Source organism: Mixophyes fleayi, chromosome 11, assembly GCF_038048845.1.
Source record: "Mixophyes fleayi isolate aMixFle1 chromosome 11, aMixFle1.hap1, whole genome shotgun sequence".
NCBI lineage: Eukaryota > Metazoa > Chordata > Amphibia > Anura > Limnodynastidae > Mixophyes > Mixophyes fleayi.
In genome coordinates, this window is record NC_134412.1 from 84,513,845 (window position 1) to 84,535,161 (window position 21,317).

The window sequence follows — 21,317 nt, forward strand, 5'->3', positions numbered from 1 at the left end:
TAATAATAATAATAATACCCAAGTAGTTTATCAGCAGCTGCTTAAAGGTGTATTACCACCTAGATAAAATATTTTACGAACGTGCTCCTTCCCCCTAAGCAGGGGCTGCTACATGCAGCTGAATTTCCTGGCAAACTACAAATTAATTAAGTAAACCAATTTTCAATGGCTGAGGTGGCGAGGGTGTGAACGGGTGGACCAATCATAAGACTGCAGCTTGAGATTGGTCCTCACGCAATTTCCACCTCAGCATTAGCGATTCCTACTGAACCTCCAAAGTGAATGATGCTCCAGATCACCTGTTTATTTGGGATTCCTTCCAGAGTGCCGAGGAAAATCCGAAATCCCACTGAGTCCCCGGAACGGTGCTTCCATCTTTGTACGTGCTGCGGTATTACCCGATTTTGGGCAAAGATGGTCCCCCACTCGGTCATCTTCATTCCAGTGCCTCTTCTTAAAGACATGTCTTCAAAATAAACCAATGACATTGAATGATAAACCCAAACATCAACAGAGGTCATGCATTTAAGGTTGTATGTCTACATCCGGTGTAATAGTTTACACGTTTTCATTATATTTTTTATCATTACATGAAAAGACAATTTAGAAGAGAAATATCACTAACAAACATTTTAAAAATAAAGGTGTTGCCCATAGCAACCAATCAGATTCTAGCTATCTTTTATCTATACATTCTAGATAATTATAGCTAGAATCTGATTGGTTGATATGAGCAACAATTCCATTATTACAATTATTGAACCTATTTATCCCAGTAAATCCTAAATCCTGTGCCCATTTATTATTAGAGGTTCACAGTAGATATCGGTCCCTGCATACTGGATCACAGATGCAGTCCCCATAGGTGTCCATAGGGACTGTGAAAATGCCCCATTTATTAGGCTCCAAAATTCGGAGCTTGACCACGACAGCTCACGCCATCTGAAGATGATGTCAGCAGGTCTAACCTATGGGGAGAGCATCGCAGGTGAGGGATCTTCAGCTCCCTCCCAGACAGGTTCGTGCTCTTCCCCCTCCTTCCTATAGTGATCACTTTACTATAATGTATTGGCCGGGACAGGCTCCTGTCGGAACATCTGTGCCGCTGAAGAATTTTAATAAATAGAAATGTTAATTCATTTCTTATCACTGCCACAAGAAATGATAATTAATCTTAAGAAAAGGCTAGGGGTCATAAATAGACCCCCTAGTCTCTTGCAGCCTGTGCCTTCATTTTGGAAATACAGTGGTGTACTTTATACTACCTTAGTATAAGTGTCATTATAAATAGGATGACATGTAACTGTTATGAATAAATTTTCATGCACTTTTGTTAAGAAACTAATTGGTAGATTTATCAAACCTTCTAAAAAGTAAAAGTGGAGGTGTTGCCCATAGCAACCAATTTAGATTCCAGCTATCATTTATGAAGTACATTGTAGAAAATGATAGGTAAAATCTGATTGGTTGCTATGGGCAACACCTCAACTTTTCCTTTTTAGAAAGTTTGATAAATCTGAGGTTTCCTGAGGAAGCTGTCCCTGACTGCAAAACTTAGTGGGGAACAAAATGAAGTGAATTATGATAATAAAATATAATAACATGCCATTTGTTAGTCAGAATTCTTAATTAGCAATATTTACCCATTGGCGTATCTAATATTGCTTAAAATGACAATATTTGTCTTTAAAAGAAGAACACACAACCCGCATACAAACGTTTATGGTAGTTTGTGCAGGGGTTATTAAGGCCATCATTTTAATTCCTGTCACAGACAGCTGAATGGCTGGGCACTCTCTGCCGAAGGTACAGCAAACAATAACCTTCAACTAAATTTAATTTTGACAATTAAAAGTTGCCTTTGTGTGTTCAGCACGGAGAACAGTACAAAACTCCTATTGTAACACACCAACTTTTTTATGTTACAATCAATCAACAACGCTAAAAAAACACGTTTGGTGATTATAATTAGGATCAGAATTCTGTAGGTTCTGCTTGAAGTCTAATGGATTAGTAAAGAGCTTTGAGAAAAGAACATTTTTTTATGTTAAAACTGCTGGTTAACAGGAGTAATATCATTACTGTTTACTCTGCAATTAATTTGGGAACAGTTGGCCACTCTACATACAATGACACTCACTGCAGATGAAAAGAGGTGATTGTCTCCAAGGAAGCCTATGACCAACTGCTGGTTGAGGGCTTAAAAGGGTTATAAAGTCTTAAAAGAACAAACCAAACATTATTAATATATTGCTGAAGGGTAAGGATGTTGGTAGCACTTTGTGCATTGGGTAGCCTGCAAATTTTTTACAAAATTACCCCCTACAATGCCCAGTGCCTTGGTATGACCCACTGTGCTTGCAGAGGAGCCTCCTGGAGGCTTGAGTGACAGGGAGCCCAGCCAATAGCGTGTAAGGAATGGGAGAGATCTCCGTACAGTAACAGAGGCCTCTCTAATATGAACTGTTCAACATTGCAGAATCCCCCCTCATCCTTCCCCTCTAAATGTAATGGGGAAGAAAAATAAATTATTTGTTTTCTGTTTCCAAAAACTCTTTCTATTCACTCTAGTTATAACACTGACACTTAGGGGTAAATGTATCAAATAGTGATTTTTGCAAATCCCTGATATCCGGCGACTTTGGATGGTAATTTTAAAGTGGCAATGGCTTTAAAGGCAAAACTTGCCTTTGAAGCTATTGCCGCTTTAAATTTACCATCCAAAGTGGGCGAAGATCAGCGATTTGCAAAAATCACTATTTGATACATTTACCCCTCAGTTTCAGTTACTATACAAACAAAAAAATATAATTCATGTTGCATAAGACACAGGACCAACTCATATTACAGATGCAGTTATATGCAAAAATGTGGACACCCCTGGTCAAACTGCATTTGCACTAAGTCGCAAAGTTAACAAAAAATGACCAGAATCTTTGCAGGAATGTAACAGACTGGGAAAAAAAAAAAAACATTAAATGTGGCATATGCAAAAGTTTAGGCACCCTGACACTTTGGGGTATATTTAAGAAAGCACGGTAGTGCACTTACCGTGTAAATTAGGCCAGGATGTGCTCTCCGCAAATTTATTAAAAGTGCATCGCAGCAGATATCATTGATATCTGCTGCTTTGCACTCCTGATCGTTTTTGCGAGCAGTCACCATTCAACAGAATGGTGACTGCTCCTGGCCGCAATCTAACAAGTCCCGAAAAAATATTTTTTTCGGGAACTTGTTGTGTTAATGTACTGAAGCTGGCGTACATCATAGGAAATGCTTGTAAAACTTCCGTTCTTCGTTATGTCCAGCTCTGCTCCGGAGAGCAGAGCTGGACAGCGCATGCGCAGGGAGTGATCTTGTGATCCCTCCCTGTCACAGCCTCAAGCTCTCCGGACGGCACATGCGCAGTAGCATGAAGAAGATAAAGTGCACCGAAGAGGAGGAGATCCGGAGACAGCGCGACAGAAGAGCCAGTGGTGAGTATGGGTTTTTTATCACAGAAACAGCAGTTTTTCGGAACTGCTGTCTCTGTGATCCATTTTTAATAAATTTGAGAAATACATCAGTCCTTATCCATGCGATAAGGATTGATAAGTATTTCTCGTTTTGTCCGATAAATGATAAATGTGCCCCTTAGTACTTAGCAGCGCTTAAGTTGGTATAAGTCATAGCTAATGTTTTCTTTTTTCATTCCTGCCACTACTTCATGGCTGATCTTAATGTATGATTTGGATCATTGCCGTTGAACTATCCAACCTCTTTTCAGCTTCACTTTCTTCCCTGACTCTGGGACATTAGCTTCCGAGATTTGTTCTACCTTCAACTCTGATAATATTTTCTGTACCACTGGCTGCCACACAACCAAAGCACAATAGATCCTCCGATGCTTAACCTATTTTTTTCCAAGTATATATTTTATGGTTGTAGCCAAAAATGTACATTTTTGCTTCATCAATCCACACACAGGATCAAACACACAGACAAGCACAGACTCACACATACACACACACAGACATGTAAACTGTCACGCACACACTCTTACCTTCTTCTGCCTCCTGCATCACACCCATGCCGGCCGTGTAGGAGGAAGGGGCAGGGCCAGACTTCCGGGCCGAGAGCTATGATCACACACCTGGGGAGGGGACTTGGAGACGATAGGCAGCAACAAACAGTAGTGGCTGGTCCTGGGAGAGGGGCCACTGTAAGCATAGGGCACGCCAGGCGTTTCTGGGTCTAGGAAACCCCCCCATGGGTGTGCGCCTGGGCTCCCTCCTATGGAGCATCCCTATTGGCCCCTATGAGTATAAATGGCAGAGAGGGCTTAGCCTCCCTGCCGGATCTAGCGTCCTTGCCCTGCAATGACGAGAAGCCATCTGTGTTGCTGCATCAGATACCTATTGATTGTCTATTTGTTGCCTGATCCGGCCTGTTTCTGGAATCTCCTTGTTTGCTGTCCGTCTTGACTAGTTTTGTTATTGGACCATTTTCGCTCGCTGCCAGCACGCCCTGACTTTCTGGCTTGACTCTTGACACTCCTTATTGCTGCCTGCCCTAGACCACTTGCATTGGTTCTAGTTATCCTGTGTATACCGCCAGCTGTACTACTAATTCCAGCCTACATAACCCTGGTTACTAAGATAAGCCCTTAGTACTCCGAGTACAAGACCTGGGGGCATCCAAGCAGTGGTAGATCCAGGGGGGGGGGTCGATCGGGGTGATCGGCCCCACCCTACCAGGGGCTTGCTGCTGACAGCTGCACACTGTGCAGGTCCGTGCAGCAGTGACAGTGTGCTGCCCGGCTGCTCTGATTGTGTTTTAAACACAATCAGAACAGCCGGACAGCACACTGTCACTGCCGAGCGGACCTGCACATAGTGTGCAGCCGCCGGCAGCCTTAGAAATCAGAAAAGGGACGGGGCCTAAATCACCCCCCCTAAAATCGCCCCGGGTAAAGCAGTTGTCTAGATCCACCCCTGCATCCAAGTGCATAGTGTCTACACTGCAACAAAATTAAGGCCTAAGGCACAAACAAGAATAATGTTTGTGTTACTTACCTATCAGCAGTGCACTTATACAGACCTTGCAATTTGATTGGACATTTTTCTCTAGTGTTATTTTGGAATAAGTGTTCTATTTAAGAAGCTGCGATGAACCAAAGTAGAATAGCTACCACAGCTCTTCCCTCAATACATCACAAGATTTCTCTTGCCTTAACCTATGTTACGTTGGTTACTGTAGTCCCAATAGACCTCTATGGGGACTGTGATCTGACCTAACTTAACAAACCACAAAAAGCTGACTTTTTATACTCTCTTTACTAAGCCCAGTGATTAAGGGCCTGATTCATTAAGGAAAGTCAAGCAAAAGTAAGGCAAAACCATGTTGCATTGTAGGGGGAGGTAAATTTAAAATGTGATGGCAGATTTATAGTTGGGGTAGGGAATGTCCTAGGACAACTTTAAATTTCACTGTACAAATAAGCTATCAAGTATTTGTGTGCTACATGAAAAAACAGACAGTGTTTTCCTTATGTGCAAAATAATAAACTAATTTGCACCCTTTGCATTGCAACATGGTTTTGTCCAGAACGCATGAGTAAGTAAACGTACTTAATTTTTTGCTTAACTTTCCTTAATGAATCAGGTCCTTAATGATTTTCTCACACCAATAAACTCTGTCTCATGTCTCTCGTGTGCATAGTGGAGACACTGGCATTTGGCATGACAGCTAGAAAAGATATACAGCGATTAAACATAATAAATATAGAGAGAGTGGAAGGGACAAAAAAAAAAGTATGCAGTCATACTTGTACTTGTAGTTCTACAACAGCTAGAGAACCACCATTTGCCCAAACCTATATGATTGGAAAAATCATTTAGAATATTATATATATGTCTTTTACTATTAAAATTTTATATTCATTGCTACAGATGTACTTTTCAACACAGTCCTCGGTTATATGCCTGTTTGTCAAAGAGAACAGTGGCAGATTCCTTTGTAAAGTACATGAATGAGGTCATAGTGCGAGAGGAAAACATAGCGACAGGGGATGCTCCGGTGAAACAATTTAACAATGCGATATTACTCCCTACAGGCATATATTAAAGGCCACACAGCTTCCACTATAATCGGCTACCCCAGGTACAAAATTGACTTCTGTTTACCCTACTTATTGCTCTATTGCAGTAACTACAATTGAATATTTTATTTGCTGTGATGCTTCCATCAAAAATTGTGCACTGGTTGAGAAGGTTCATGATGTGAGGCATTGAAATTCCGTACTTCTAGGAACTCACCAAGGACATTCTAAACATGTTGGCCAGGAGACCAACAACATGTGGGATCTAACAGCTTGCAGTTGTTTTAGGACTTACAAAAAAAAGCGCTTCTTAGGCCTCTGCGTTGTGCCCAGGAGTGTTCAAATGCTTTTTTGCATGCACCAGAGATTAGGGACTGTTAATCCCTTTGGTGAACGTGCCATCTGTACATGCAGGCATTCTACAAGCAGCATTACCCTGGGAACAAACACCACCCGGCACTCAGTATAACAGCAGCAATGCCCTAAGTCTTAAGTCTGCCCAGCGCTCGCTATGAGTCCCAATGTGTATAGAGGGTGCTTTAGCAACAGGGATCAGCGAGCCCTCAAATTCAGACAATAACTTGAACACACTGCGTCATGTGTAGAAGCTTTTAGAATAGAATATATCCTAGATTAGGTGATAATAACAGAAACTGTGAAAAATCTGGATAGAGGGCTAATTGATTGCAATATTTTGTTTATAAACCCTGACAGGACAAGATCATCATCATTTATTTATATAGTGCCACTAATTCCGCAGCGCTGTACAGAGAACTCACTCACATCAGTCCCTGCCCCATTGGAGCTTACAGTCTAAATTCCCTAACATACACACACAAACACACAGACAGAGAGAGGCACACACAGACTAGGGTCAATTTGTTAGCAGCCAATTAACCTACCAGTATGTTTTTTGGAGTGTGGGAGGAAACCACCTACAAGTTCAATCCTCCCGTAATTAACTTGCATTAAATCAGACACCACTCACAGAGAAATACGTACATACACCCTAGTGCGTTTCCCAAACCCAGTCCTCAGGGCTCCCTAACAGTGCAGGTTTTCTGGATCACGTGACATAATCAGGACCACCTGTGGATCTGTTACAATGTGTCAGTCAGTAATGAGTACACCTGTGCTCCAGCAAAGAGATATGGATAACCCTGCCCTAGTGTATAGACTACATATACAGGTAACCTGGGGAGCCGCTGTTGTTGAACTACAAGTCTCAGCATGTCATTCCAGCCTAAGAGACCTTAGTGCCAGAGAGCCACAGCCTGCCCAAACCAAATACAGACCCCATCCAGCCGCCACCTCACCATAACAACATAACAGATTACTCACCTCCATCCATCAGCACTGCGCTGCCATCTTCCATCTGGGAACGCTTGAGTCTAAGTAAAGGATCATTATGGGGGGGGGGGAAACCTGCTGGTAATGAGATTGTTCCTTCGAGTAAATACCTCTCATTATAGATGAATGTCTTGGCTGCCGACCTCAGTATTTATTATCACTCTCTCTGCGTCTATAACAAGCGCTAGAATAGTTTAAAATGCATTTCATGCCAATCCTAAGATTAACCTCCCCCTACAGAAGAATCATATGGTTTCTTCCATGGCCCAGCGTCTGTTACCATGGAGACGGAAATCTCAGCCTGAGACGCCTATTTTAACGGCCTCTGCGTCATGGCGCCCGGTACAGGGGATGAAAGACCTCCGGATACAAATACAAAGACCTGTTTAACTAAGCAGAGGACTATATGATGCGTTATTATACGAGTACCACTCGGTAGACAGGGCCACGACAACCTGCGGCTTTCCAGCGGTTCTTAAACTACATTTCCTATGAACCTCCACCATTGTTTAGTACGGCCGGGGATTCTGGGAAATGTAGTTAAACAGCTGCATTTGCTCACCTGTCCCCCGTAAACGCAATAACGCAGACTTTTTTTTTTTTATATCGTGCGTCGGCGGAGTCTAGACACGTAGGACTCATTTCATCCCACTATATGCCTAGTATTACGGACATCTCTGACGGTTAGCTTTCGACAAGGAGACGAGGAGAGGGGGTCTCCGAACAATAATGACATGTTTATTAATAATGCGTCAAAAAGAATGGTAAGGGGGGCCGCCAATGCAGACATTTGTTATCCTGGGAACTGACAGGACCGCTCCTCAGTCAGCCAATCAGCGGTGCCGCCGTGTTGATTGTCAGTCTTCCGAGCCAATGGGAGCTGTGTTTACAGAGCTGGCATGATGGACTGTGATGGTCTCTGCCAGGGAGTGGGCGGGGCCGGGCAGCTGCTCTCCCACGAGGTCAGCAGTGCGGGGAGAGCAGGAGGCAACGGCGGCGGTGGCACTACAGGGATTGCTGGGGGAGCGGAGGAGAGTGACGGCCGCAACGCTGGAGGAGGTGGCGGGAGAAGAGCTGCAGGTGCGCAAAGACATCCAGTCTATCTGCCCTATGGTCACTGCACGTTCCTACCACGCAGGGATCAGCTCTCCCTGCAATCTAGGGCATAATCATACTCAGGGATTTATTCTAAGCTTCACTAGATCACAATATATAATGATGCTAAATGCATTTATTATTGCAGGTGCATGTCATTGTGTTCTAGTCATTTAAAACATTAAGGTTGCAAAGATTTTGGAGGCTAGAATAAATGCAACATTGCATTAAATATTAATATTGGGAAAATATAAATGCATATTCTATTCAGAGTCCTTTCTCTTTATATCTCCAATTGAAAAGTCTGTGCAGAAAAAGTACATGGTTACTGGCAGGATTAATCACCCTGCACCTTAGTGTATGCATCTGTCGCCTAAATAAAGAATATGCACTGTAGTCTTAAGGACCACTGGTGTTGAGGCTGTTTGTAGCCCCCCTCCCCTTCCTGTACTGCAGCTTTGCAGGAGGGAAATAGTCTGTAGACCCAGCAGCATACAGAACCCTCAACCACATCCTTTAGCAGAGATTACTGGCAGATTTGTCATCTGTAAGTTTTGAATTAATTTATTTTAATTTGTATTTATTTATTTTTTTGCAATTACTGCAGTGGTCAGCAGCATGTTCTTAGATGATGCTTGCTTTGCTGGCATTGCGTTTTATATTTTGTGCAGTTTACAATCAGCACTGTGACAGCACTACATAATCATTGCAACACGCCAGGGATCTGCTGTATCATCATTTATGTCCCCACTCCCCTCCCCTTCTTACACCGTTGCTACCCACCCAATTCTCCATCCTGCATTGCTGTGAAATAAGGAACAGTTTCACTTGGTTACACCACGCCACATACTTATCTTTAGCGATTGGTTTGTGTGGTCCCTCTGCAGACTGGTCAATGTCATTGCCGCAGAAGTGAGTTAACACTCTTGATTTCACCATTGGATTTACATTCTTAGTTTTTGTCTGATGCTGCTGGAATATGATGCTGCTGGTCTAAACCCAGTTATCTGCAATTTAATTTTCTCAAGATTGCCTTCTGCTTAGTGGTATCTGCATTGCAAGGAAAACGCGCTTGATGGCTGATTTAATTTGTCATTGAAAATGAAATACAAAGAGTTATCAGTTTAGTGAGGGATCGTAATCATTTAGATTTTTTTGCATTGCATTTCAAGGCTGCAGGCCTCGGCAGTTTTGTATTGGAATACAGTTTTATCCAATACAACGATCAAACATAAGGGTACATTTTTATCAATTCTATATTTAATGCATTTTGGAGAGTTTGGTGCTTTTAAAGACTGCTGCATGCATCTCATACTTCCTGTTCTAAAGATATACTTAGACAATTTTGGGTATGTTTGTGTGTGTTGCATAAGTTCACACAGTTGTCTTAAGATTTCAAAATATTTTCAAATCTTTATCTAATCTCAGTAGCCAAATGTATTTGGAACTTCTGTTGTGTGAAACAGTTTCCGTGTCTGTGTTTTGCTGTTACATATTTGTTTTTTGTTTCATGACTCCCTCTCAGATCAAGAACACTTTGGAAATATTTAGCTTATTGTTTTCAAATAAATGCTTTTCCTGTTAATATTGATAATAGCAAACAATCTTTATGCATCACTTGTTTAAAATAATCTCTGTCCAGGGAACTCTTGTTACGGTTTATGTTGCAGATATTTATTGCATATATTCTCTACAAGGGGTTTGACTGCCAGTTGATGTTGTAATGTGCTGTGTATGGAATCACAGCTGTGTTGAAAAGGCCAATAGAGAGATTGGATCTGACCATTACTTTTGGGCTGAGAAGTAGCATCGTTTTAGCAAAAAGCAAGTTCCACTTATTTACTATAGTCAGCAAAAGTCATCATTTAAAACCTGCATTTAAGAAATAATAGATTTGGTGATTATAATAAGCTATTATCTCATTATTTGCAAGTATCCGTAAGCCACCAATAACTTCCAAACTGCCTCTGCAAGATGGTTCTAAGTTAAGAAGTTAATCAACATTTTGTTACATCATATTTATAAACGGAGAGTGAACAGTCACAACGGAACACGTGCTATATAACCAGTGTGTCTGTGGGAACAGTAGATTTCTGTTTTCTACATGGTGCTGTAACATCCAAAGCTGTTTCTAAGGGTTCCTGATCTTTGCCCAGAAATCAGGGATTGTCGCTGACAGCGAGGTTCCTATGCGGAGGGCTGAGGATAGTGGTCATATTCCAATGGGTATATAATACTTTATATATGATACATATATTCAGCTGTTGAAACAGTGCAATACAACATATATAGTCAGTGAGTAGATGGGAGTTGGTTAATGGGGCATTGCACCTACTGGTTAAGTTATATAAAAAGTTTGTGTGTGTATAGAGATAGATATAGATAGATAGAGATATAATAGATTATTTTTTATTTTTTTTATTATTTTACAATACTTAATAGATTTTTTTTTTAAAAAAAAAGCAATACCTTCCCAGGTAAGTATCCAATATGGGTTTACAAATGTTCTGTTCATCAATACAAGTGCTACAGAACAGACACTATAGGATCTCTTCTGAAACTGAAATTATTAAGTAGCTTGGAAATGGTTTATTTTGCAACTAGCTCAAGGAACATTGCATACGTTTGGGACAGAGAGGTGGCACAAAGTTGCACTCTGGTAAATCAGACTGTGGCCATAAAAGTTCATTTTTATGGTAGCCTGTTATGCCCGTAAGCGACTTATATTATTTTTTTTTCTTGTGTTTAATTCTGTAAGATTTCTTTGTGCGCAGTGTAATTGTAGCGCTGCGTTCTTGGCTATCTATGTCATTGAGATATGAACATTTGTCGCTGGAGCTGTTTAGACATTTAAAAAATGTTTCACAAAATTGCGAAAGAGAATTTTCACTACGCAATCGGCAGTTTTATAAAGGTCCCAACAAAGATCCCTAGAAATGTAAAAACAAAATGAAGGATTACATTGTATAGGCCTAGTCGTAGCATTCAGCCGATTTTTGATATCATCATGTCACTCTGCCTCGCTTTATTTTTAGTTAGAAGTACATTTCAATTAGCGATGCACATCCCTCATTTCCGTTTTATTGTGGTTTCTCTGTTTTTATAGATTACGCTATTTATTAAGCACAAAAACGGCTCCACCTGTAATGTAACCTCCGTAGAAGGAACCCAAGAAGATTATGTTGGAGAAAATAATGTATAAGCTATATAAAAGTTATTTAGATGACCAATGTGACTATTTAAATCTGTAGGTAAAACTGGCAGTACATCAGGGAGTTTTATCTCTAACAAACTTAAAAAAACGTTGGCGATTATTTTTGTGCTTGTTCACACCCATGCGTAAGTAACAAGGTTTGCATGCGCTACTTAATGTTTTAAAATAAATTAAAATTCGTCTTAATTGAGCTTGTTTGGACCTCTGCGTTGAAGTACAACCGAGCTTTGAAGAAAATGGTCCGCTAGAATGTAAGCTCTGATGAGCCAGGGACCTCGCTACTCTTTATTTTCATGTCTTCTCTAATTTTCTCCTGTTTTATGTTTTCTCTGTTCTCCTCAATGTCCAAAGCCTCAAACCACTAGCACCTTACAAATCAACAACAATAATAATAACAATGTAGTTTTCATCTGGCAATGCAGGCTTATCCATTTTCTATAATTAAGTGGATTTTTGCTCAATGCATTAAAAAAACGTTTAAAAAAATTGTTTTGTTGAAACAGGAAAACCATTGATGTGAATAAGCCCGAATCTTTGTGTCATTTATTTTCATATTGTATTTCTTAAAATTCCTAGGGGGAACTCAATTGGCTGCGTTATTGCCGAAAGTAACACTGCCTGTGCACTATTACCATCACTACGGTAATAGTGCACATTATTACCGTTAGTACCGCTGATTTCTGCTCAGGGAGCCGCGAGCAGAAATCCAGGTTAAAATTACCGTAGCAACTGTAATAGAGCGCAGGCCGCTTTACTTTCAAAACGAACGCAGCCAAGTCGTACATCTGTTTTATCTATACTTGCATATACCTCGTGGAATGTAAAATAGTAATTACCAGGAATGGTAGTAGTTTAAAAAAAAAAAAAAAAAAATTACAAATGGTTTCTCTTTGACAGTTACCTTTTAACAGGGTCCATTCACACAATACAACTTTGCTGTATTTGGATTTCATTTGAAGTGTGTTGTCTATATAATTGTTTTATATAGCGGCAATTATATTATGCAGCACTGTACAGAGGATATATAATCACTCGCATCAGTCCCTGCCCCATTGGCGCTTAGTCTGTGGGGGATATTCAATTACGATTCGCGGCCGCACGGGTCCCGGTACCGCGTAATCACGGCCGCAAATTGTAATTGAATATGCCCCTAAAATCCTTAACACACACACAGACTAGGGTCCATTTTTGCAGAAGCCAGTTAACCCACCAGTATATTTTTGGACTGTGGAAGGAAACTGGAGCACCGGGAAGCAACCCACACCAACACGGTTAGAGCATACATACTCCACACAGATATGTCACTGGTTGGAATCAAGCCTATGGCAGCAATGCTAACCACTCTGCCACAATGATGCCTGTGTTCTTATTATGCATGTGTAATGCTACAGTCCCAGTTCCCATGTTCTGTATGATGAATGTTAGTCTCAGTATTTGTATTTATTTTAATTCATCTTTTATATGTTGTTACACAGTACGACTTACCTTGTTTTGTCTATTACTTCCAGTGTCTTTATTCTTATCTTGTTTCTGTATAGGATACTACAACTACTATTCCATATTCTAGAGATATTCTGTATGTATGGTTAGTTGCATATTACCACTCCTCTTGTTCTGTTTCCTGGATGCTGTTCTCAGTATCTGATCTTATGTTTTATCATCCTAGCCAGGAATAATTATTATTAAAAAAAAAAAAAAAATCATATATTTTTTTTTTAAACTTTATTTACTCCTATCCTTTTCACTGGCGTTTATTTTTTTCATCAAACTGGTAATGCAAGGAAAGGAGAGAGAAGTTGTAGACGAAGCGGGGAACCAGGGCCGTAACTAGGGCTGTGCGACAGGGGCGACCGCCCAGGGCGCAACGCTGAAGGGGGCGCAATTTAGGAATATTTTAGGTTAATTTGGTTAAAATTGAGGGCTAGGGGGGCGGCATTTGTCTTTTTCGCCCCGGGCGCTAGAATTCTAAGTTACGGCTCTGCGGGGAACATACTGTATGTAGACGTTAAACATGTGGGGACTGAGTCCCTACTTTTATGGAAGGCAGTACAGGTGCTTTAGTTAAACCATCGCTGACGTATAATACGTCATTTATGGACCGGGTAACCCCACACAGTATAGAATATTTCCTTATTACCATATTTCATACAACCGTCTTCAGAAATCTCAAACCGCATTTTCTCATTTTTCAAACGTGGAAGACAGGAAAGCAGTAAAATGCAACCACTTAACGTGACCATAACTATTTAATAAGCTATTTCTTTATTAATGACTTGGCATGTGCCTCCTCACGTGGGAATAAGGATGTCTCTATAATATACTTCTGGAAGGCTGCTCTCTGACTGCCCGTTAGATGCAGCTTTCTGAATACATATGGGCTGTAATGGAAAATCTGAGCTAAAATACAAGTAGCTGACATTGGAGAGAGCACTTTGAAAACTTTTAGAAAGAACTTTAACATTTTGGGCTTTAAGTGGGGATGACTCCTGAGTTTTCATGTGTATTGCTGGTACAAGCTAAGCACAAGATGGCTGCCTCCGCCAAAGTGTACATGTTATCAATACATGTCCATGTGTATGCATGCTGTCATGTGATATTCTGTGAGCCAATGAGAACACAGTCTATCATGTGACTAGGAACTAGTGACATCACAAAGTACCTCATGCCTCACTCATGGTGGCATCTAGTTCCTAGGAAATGTATGCACTGCATTCTGGGAAATGTTTGGTCAGCCTATAAAGCGGGACTGGCTCTCCAGGTGTTCTGAAACTACAAGTCCCAGCATGCCCTAGCAGTGATCAGCTGCCTTTCTACTGGCAAAGCATGCTGGGGCTTGTAGTTTGGTGGCCTTATGGTGCACTCTTTGCACTACAGCGCAGAGGAAGGGTCTTGGGACGGGACTTTTGCAATTCAGGTAAATGCTGAGAGGAATTCATTTTGATAAATATTTTAGCAGGCTTTAAGAACGGTATTGAACACTTGATTTCGACGGGTATATGTATGGGGTCGAAAAACTGCATTGTATTAGGGGGAAAATTTACCTTTCCAAGTTGCACAGAAAAGAATCCTTATCTCGTTTACTTCAAAGAATTTCATGATGGTTTTTATGTGGTGAATAGAACTGTAATATCAATAAAACGTGAATGTATCCTACCAAAATTGCAACGTTTTTTGCCACACATTTTTAAATGTTGCATTAATAGGTTTCCTCTAACCCCTTCATGACCATAGGTAGTGTACCCCCAGACAGGGCTGTTGCTGGAATCTCCGGCACCGAAATTTGCCCATTGGGACTTCATTGCTCATGTGTCGCTCCTGCTTACCCCTGGACCTATTCCGATCCCTTGGAATATAAGGGGTCACAACTGTCCAGAAACATTTTTTTTCGCCGCAGGTGGACTCCTCCTGCCGCACTTCCCAGGCTTACCGTGTTCGTCCGGCATGTACATAAATACTGTTTTGGAATTGGTGCCCAAACTGGGCATTAATCCTATCACCCAGTGCTGGCAGCACAGGATCAGCCTGTGTGTGGTCCGCATTAGTCTGCTCTCTCTTTACTTTGTTATAGGAAGAAAGTATAAAAATAGGTTTAGTCTTGGCCTGAATTACAGAATCATCTGTCATTTCTTAAAGGAGACCTGTTTCCTTTATACCTCTCCGCTCTCCTGTCCGATGGAGCCTGGTGCTGAGACAGTGAGCGATCAGCTCTCTTGGGGGTTTTGTTTTGTTTCTTAAAGTTGTTTATTTAAATGGTTACCATTAGATGATATAAAATAGTTGACCTATAACTATATTTACATTTGTACATCATAACATATTGTAAGAATTAGGATGATGCATACATGTATGGTTTATATAGTATAAATATGTACCAGTGATAAATATGGGGAGGATTGGGGCAGTGAGGGGAGGGGGTACATCAGAAAATATTTGTATGGGAGAAAGTGTTTTGAGAAAACTTCATCTTATGACTTGGAGTAAAGTGGTTTACAGAGCTAAGGGAGGCTTTTTTTCCTTTTCTTTCCACCCCCCCCAAAAAAAAATGTAGTTTAGGGTAAAGTACACTAGGATTAGATACAATAATAAAAGTTTTAAACACTGATAAAAATAGCCTCTGTTATTTGCATTAAATTGTGTTTGCATCTACAAATCCTGCATCGACGCAGGATTTGTAGAGGGGGGTTTCCACGGTGCCAGTGGGCGTGACCAGCATGCATGGGGGCGTCGCTATAATTTTAGACAGTGCTTGGCTGCTCTCCAACTCTTCCTATCCCCATAATATACATGGGCAATGCTGCGTGCACTACTGTTAAGTGCACGTAGCTCTCTTTTCAAGTGTGAAGCGGGGGCAGGGTCCAGCTACCTCAATTATACAGTGCCTCAGGCTTGGAGGGGGTTTCCAGGCACTAGGAAACCCCTCCCCCTCTCGGTTTGCCTGTGTGAGCATATTAATGTTTTCAATCTTCATTTCCTGCATATCTGGGTCTAATTCCATTGTGAACATATTTGCCTACTCTCTGGACCTCCTTCTGTGGGGAAGTGCAAATTGCGTGGCAAAGCGATTTGCGTCCTCACAGCACCCGTCCCTTGCTGAACACTGATGCGCAGAAGAGAGCCGGGATCCGTGAGGGCAGTCTACTCTCCCAGGAATCCGGAATGATTCACTGAAATGCGGTAGTGTCCTGGACGATGCTGGGAGAGTAGACAAGTATGCTGTTGAAGTGGGCAGGCATAGAAAGTTGAAGGAAACAATCAGATCTTTGGCATGTACCCAGAAGCACAAAGTATTTCAGGCACCAATCTTGTGTGATTTATGTTAATGAGGACAGGTCTGCATGTGACAGGAACGGTGTCATAATGTGAGGAGTGGTTTAGAGGGAACCTGGGAGTCACAGATTGAGGGTTAGTGGAAGGAGCAGGGTCCCCTTGCAGCACAGTAGTGATATGAGACTTCTGATTTAGACAGGTTGTGGTACCAAACGCATTTCTCTATATGAAACCATTTTTGAACACAACTTTTGTTTCTGAAAGCTGAAAGTCCTGTATACAGAAGGCGTCCGTGAGATTAGAAAGGACTGGAATAGCGTTCTACCATGTGCGGCAAAGGTGTGTTTGTGCAAGAGAGCCCTTCATCTTACAGTATAAGCCCTTTAATGCTTGTATCCTGCTTCTCTTTGTACATATTGTAAAAGAGCATTATTATTTTGCATGTTAGGGCCACTTTATTCATATAGACGGATACATGTTTGATCTTGCTACTGTAGTTAAATAAACATGCAAACAGTCCTGCAGATTTCCAGTCAAAAGTGAGTATAAGCTTCAGACTCTAGTATATATATTAAGATAAATATTATTATTTTGATTTTAAGAGTCTACAGCACTGGAAATCTGCATCGGCAGTGAGGTGACTCAAACATTCACTAAGAAGTTGAAACGGAGGAGCGTGAGAGAAGCCAAGAGGACCTTGATTGTATACCTGAAGAGTGTGCTTCAAATAAACACTTAAAAGTGTAACAACGGTGATTTTAGAATTTAGAAGTTCCCTCATGTATAAAAAACACTATCATAAAAGGTTTTACAGTGGCAAGTAGATGTACAGTATAAACTAAAATAATTGGAAAACATAAACTGAAGTTCAGCAAGCTGAGTGATCCATATGTTTTGAACGGATATGTAATATCAAAGCATGAGGTGCACTTTTTATATTTTTAACATAAATCACTGTGGCAGGCTACAAGAAGAAACATAGTAATTATTATTTTCCTAATGATTAATAATTCTGCCGTTTTTACTGTGTCATGCCACCCACAGGCGCGTGGCACATGATATACTAAGTAGAGAGGCTTTGGAACTCCTCTCCCAGCTCCATATACAAAGTGTACTGTAAAATTTTGCACATAAGTTAAATACTGGCTGTTTTTTCATGTAGCACAGAAATACTTGATAGCTGTATTTTTACATTGATATTTGAAGTTGATCTAGGACATGTCCTACCTCAATTATAAATCTGTCCCCACATTTTAAATTTAGCTCCCCCTCCAAAGCAACATGGTTTTGTCCAGATATATATATATATATATATATATATATATATATTTTTTTTTTTGCTTTACGAATCTGGCCCTGATCACCCAGGCATGTTTGCAAAGGAGTACACTGCTTTCAGTTTTAAAACCTGTATGTATATATTTTTATTTATTTTTGTTAAGTGACTTCTCTTTTCTCTCTCTCATAAAAAAGAGTCACGTGTACGTAACTTGTGCCACATATGGACACTTTATACAAGTCTTTAAGATTTGTGAGGTAATACATCACTAAAATAAGCATGGAATGAAATTTCAGATCAGTCTACATGTGTTTTAACATGTCATACTCTAAGCTTTACAGGCAGAGGGGTGACACTGTGAAATAAATGCCCTTGTATTTTTAGTATTTGTTGGTCGTGTGTGTATGTGTGTGTGTATATGTATGTATGTATGTATGTATATATGTATATGTATATATATATATATATATATATATATATATATATATATATATATATATAATGATTGGGCTATAGTCACACAGCTTTATCCTGGGGGGGATGTTCCAATCTGTTCACCAGGTGAACATATAATTATACAACAGTTTCAGCTGCTCAATCGATTTATAGGCTCATAGCAGGTGCTTGAAAGGGTGGGCTTATCCTAAAAGGAGCAAACACAGACAAAATCCCCCAGCACACTGCTATAGTCAACAAGGAAGTTGCCATTTCTACTTGTACATAAAAATGCAAAAGTCTCAGTTGCACACATTTGCAAATGTATGTTAAGCTATCCGCCTCTCCATGGCGCTTTTGCTAATAGGGTGGTCCTAACGCTAAACAGTGAGAGTCCCATATATTTGGGCCATATATGTATTTTTAAATTGAGAGCTAACTTACCAAGAGGTACCCCAGAAGTCTATATATAATAACATATTATCCCAAAGCATGATTTTTTTTTTACCTTTTATAAAAGTGTTTCAAAGTATCAGTGCAAAACTTAGCTCTCCTACAGAGCCATTCTCTCTCTTGTACATTTTTATTCATGTTTAATAAACATCTTCAGGCAAGTCCGGGAAAAATAAAATAAAAATGACAGCAAGCTGAGGATTGGCAGACACCAACCCCTAACATAGCTCATAGCCGGTACTTAACATAAAACTGTGTAGATTATGCTCTGCGAAGACCATGGGGTATATTCAATTGGCTGCGATGTTCCTCCAAACGTCTGGCTGCGCATGTTTTCTGGTACTACGATACCTTAACATTGCGGATTTCTCCTCGTAGCCTTATGGAGGGTGAAGAGAAGTCTGCAATGTTAAATTTCCGCAGAGGGCCTTTGTGACCGATCCGGAGGCACTCCGCTGCTAATGGAATATGCCCCCATGTTTGAGGTTAGAGTGCTACTATCCTCTTTGTTTTATGGAGGGTAGGAGTATGAAATAATTCCATGAGGCAGCCAGTAACTTATACAGCATGTTGTTGTCTTACTAGTTTTGGAGACAGGAATGAAAAGGTAATTCCAGATTCTGTTCTGTGTGTGTAAAATTAAAAATATACCCTAACCCTACCCTCCCCCCCCCCCCCCTAAAGAAAAGTCTAATTACTCACCTGAGTAGAGTATGTGTGGACTTTAACTGTGTCCTGACATGCTCAACTTGCTAATAGCCTTAATTAGGATCCTTAATTAGGATCCAAGTCAGTCAATCATTTTGCATATTGGGTTTGCAAACGAACTCAGGGTAGAGGAAGGCTTCCATTAGCACAGGGTTTCCCAAACCCAGTCCTCAGGGCTCCCTAACAGTGCAGGTTTTCCATATCTCCTTGCTGGAGCACAGGTGTAGTCATTACTGACTGACACATTGTAACAGATCCACAGGTGGTCTTAATTATGTCACATGTGATCCAGAAAACATGCACTGTTGGGGAGCCCTGAGGACTGGGTTTGGGAAACACTGCATTAGCAGATTTGTTGGGGTTTTCTTTTTTTTTGGGGGGGGGGGGTTAATTTAAGGTTTTTAATTGTGCACCAAACACTGATATTACAAAAAAAACCACCAATCCAGAAGCACTGCCTCCCCCACCCTCACATGCCGAAAGGGGTACTTTAAAGATTTTTGTATGTGATTTATGCAAGGAGGACATCTTCACTTTATTTTTGGTTGATTGTTGATGCTATTGTTTGATTTCATTTTCTCTTGTTTTTGTTTTCCAACTATAGCTCAGATCTTGTTTTGGTTGGCGGAGTCTGTCTGGCGGAGTTATGGAAGGTTACCACCTGTCCAATATATGCAGATTAGATCAGGGAGATGCTGCTTTCAGCAATCAGTGACTGGCATAATTATCACACTCGGGCTCTGGGTCTCGGATCTATTTGGGTTTGTGTTTTTGTCTATACTGATGAATGGCAGGCTTTTCAGTATTTAAATGCAAGGCATGCTCTATAACACACATGTGGTTAAAACCTGCTAATGATGAAAAGCAGGCTACTACCATCACTTTCTAAGACATCTTCTAATAATAAAAGAGAAGTGTTTTATTTATTTGCACAGTGAGGGAAGGCATTTAAGCCATTATGTTTATCTTTTTGGTAAAATTGCGCAGTAGCGGTCGTTAGGAATCGGTGACTTCTCCCTGTCACCGGTAGCTAATGAACTTTTATTTACATTTTTTTTACCATGCACCTTTTGAATATTATGCGATGTTTTGTGACAAATTGAGAATGGGGGGGCGGAGCGAGAGGAGATGAAGCAGGGGGGGGCGGAGTGAGGGGAGATGAAGCAGGTGGGGCGGAGCGAGGGGAGATGAAGCAGGGGGGGGGGCGGAGCGAGGGGAGATGAAGCAGGGGGGGGGGCGGAGCGAGGGGAGATGAAGCAGGGGGGGGGGCGGAGCGAGGGGAGATGAAGCAGGGGGGGGGGCGGAGCGAGGGGAGATGAAGCAGGGGGGGGGGCGGAGCGAGGGGAGATGAAGCAGGGGGGGGGGCGGAGCGAGGGGAGATGAAGCAGGGGGGGGGGCGGAGCGAGGGGAGATGAAGCAGGGGGGGGGGCGGAGCGAGGGGAGATGAAGCAGGGGGGGGGGCGGAGCGAGGGGAGATGAAGCAGGGGGGGGGCGGAGCGAGGGGAGATGAAGCAGGGGGGGGCGGAGCGAGGGGAGATGAAGCAGGGGGGGCGGAGCGAGGGGAGATGAAGCAGGGGGGGGGCGGAGCGAGGGGAGATGAAGCAGGGGGGGGGCGGAGCGAGGGGAGATGAAGCAGGGGGGGGGCGGAGCGAGGGGAGATGAAGCAGGGGGGGGGCGGAGCGAGGGGAGATGAAGCAGGGGGGGGCGGAGCGAGGGGAGATGAAGCAGGGGGGGGGCGGAGCGAGGGGAGATGAAGCAGGGGGGGGCGGAGCGAGGGGAGATGAAGCAGGGGGGGGCGGAGCGAGGGGAGATGAAGCAGGTGGGGCGGAGCGAGGGGAGATGAAGCAGGGGGGCAGAGCGAAGAGATGAAGCAGTGGGGGGGGGGCGGAGTGAGGGGAGGTGAAGCAGTGGGCGGAGTGAATTAGCTGTAAATTATA

At 41.9% G+C, this 21,317-nt stretch overlaps 2 protein-coding genes across 8 annotated transcripts in view; one reads left to right on the forward strand and one right to left on the reverse strand.

Annotated features, from left to right (window-relative positions):
- NPHP4 (nephrocystin 4) overlaps nt 1-7,730 on the reverse strand; it is a 185,254-nt gene extending 177,524 nt beyond the window's left edge. For both annotated transcript variants that reach the window (XM_075190021.1, XM_075190020.1), the window contains exons 1-2: nt 7,421-7,730; nt 300-466 (exon numbers count right to left, since the gene is read on the reverse strand). In XM_075190021.1, coding sequence (XP_075046122.1) covers nt 300-466; nt 7,421-7,454 — 201 coding nt within the window. In that variant the 5' untranslated portion in view covers nt 7,455-7,730. The remainder of the gene's footprint in view (nt 1-299; nt 467-7,420) is intronic.
- A 647-nt stretch (nt 7,731-8,377) lies between these two features.
- The window catches only part of KCNAB2 (potassium voltage-gated channel subfamily A regulatory beta subunit 2), a 123,147-nt gene continuing 110,207 nt past the window's right edge, over nt 8,378-21,317 (forward strand). For 4 of the 6 annotated variants that reach the window (XM_075190026.1, XM_075190032.1, XM_075190031.1 and 1 more), the window contains exon 1: nt 8,378-8,509. The gene's annotated coding sequence lies outside the window, so the exon portion shown is untranslated. Of the gene's footprint in view, nt 8,510-8,820; nt 9,072-9,347; nt 9,437-21,317 lie in introns of those variants that run through there. The other 2 variants (XM_075190030.1, XM_075190027.1) reach the window with 2 other exon arrangements.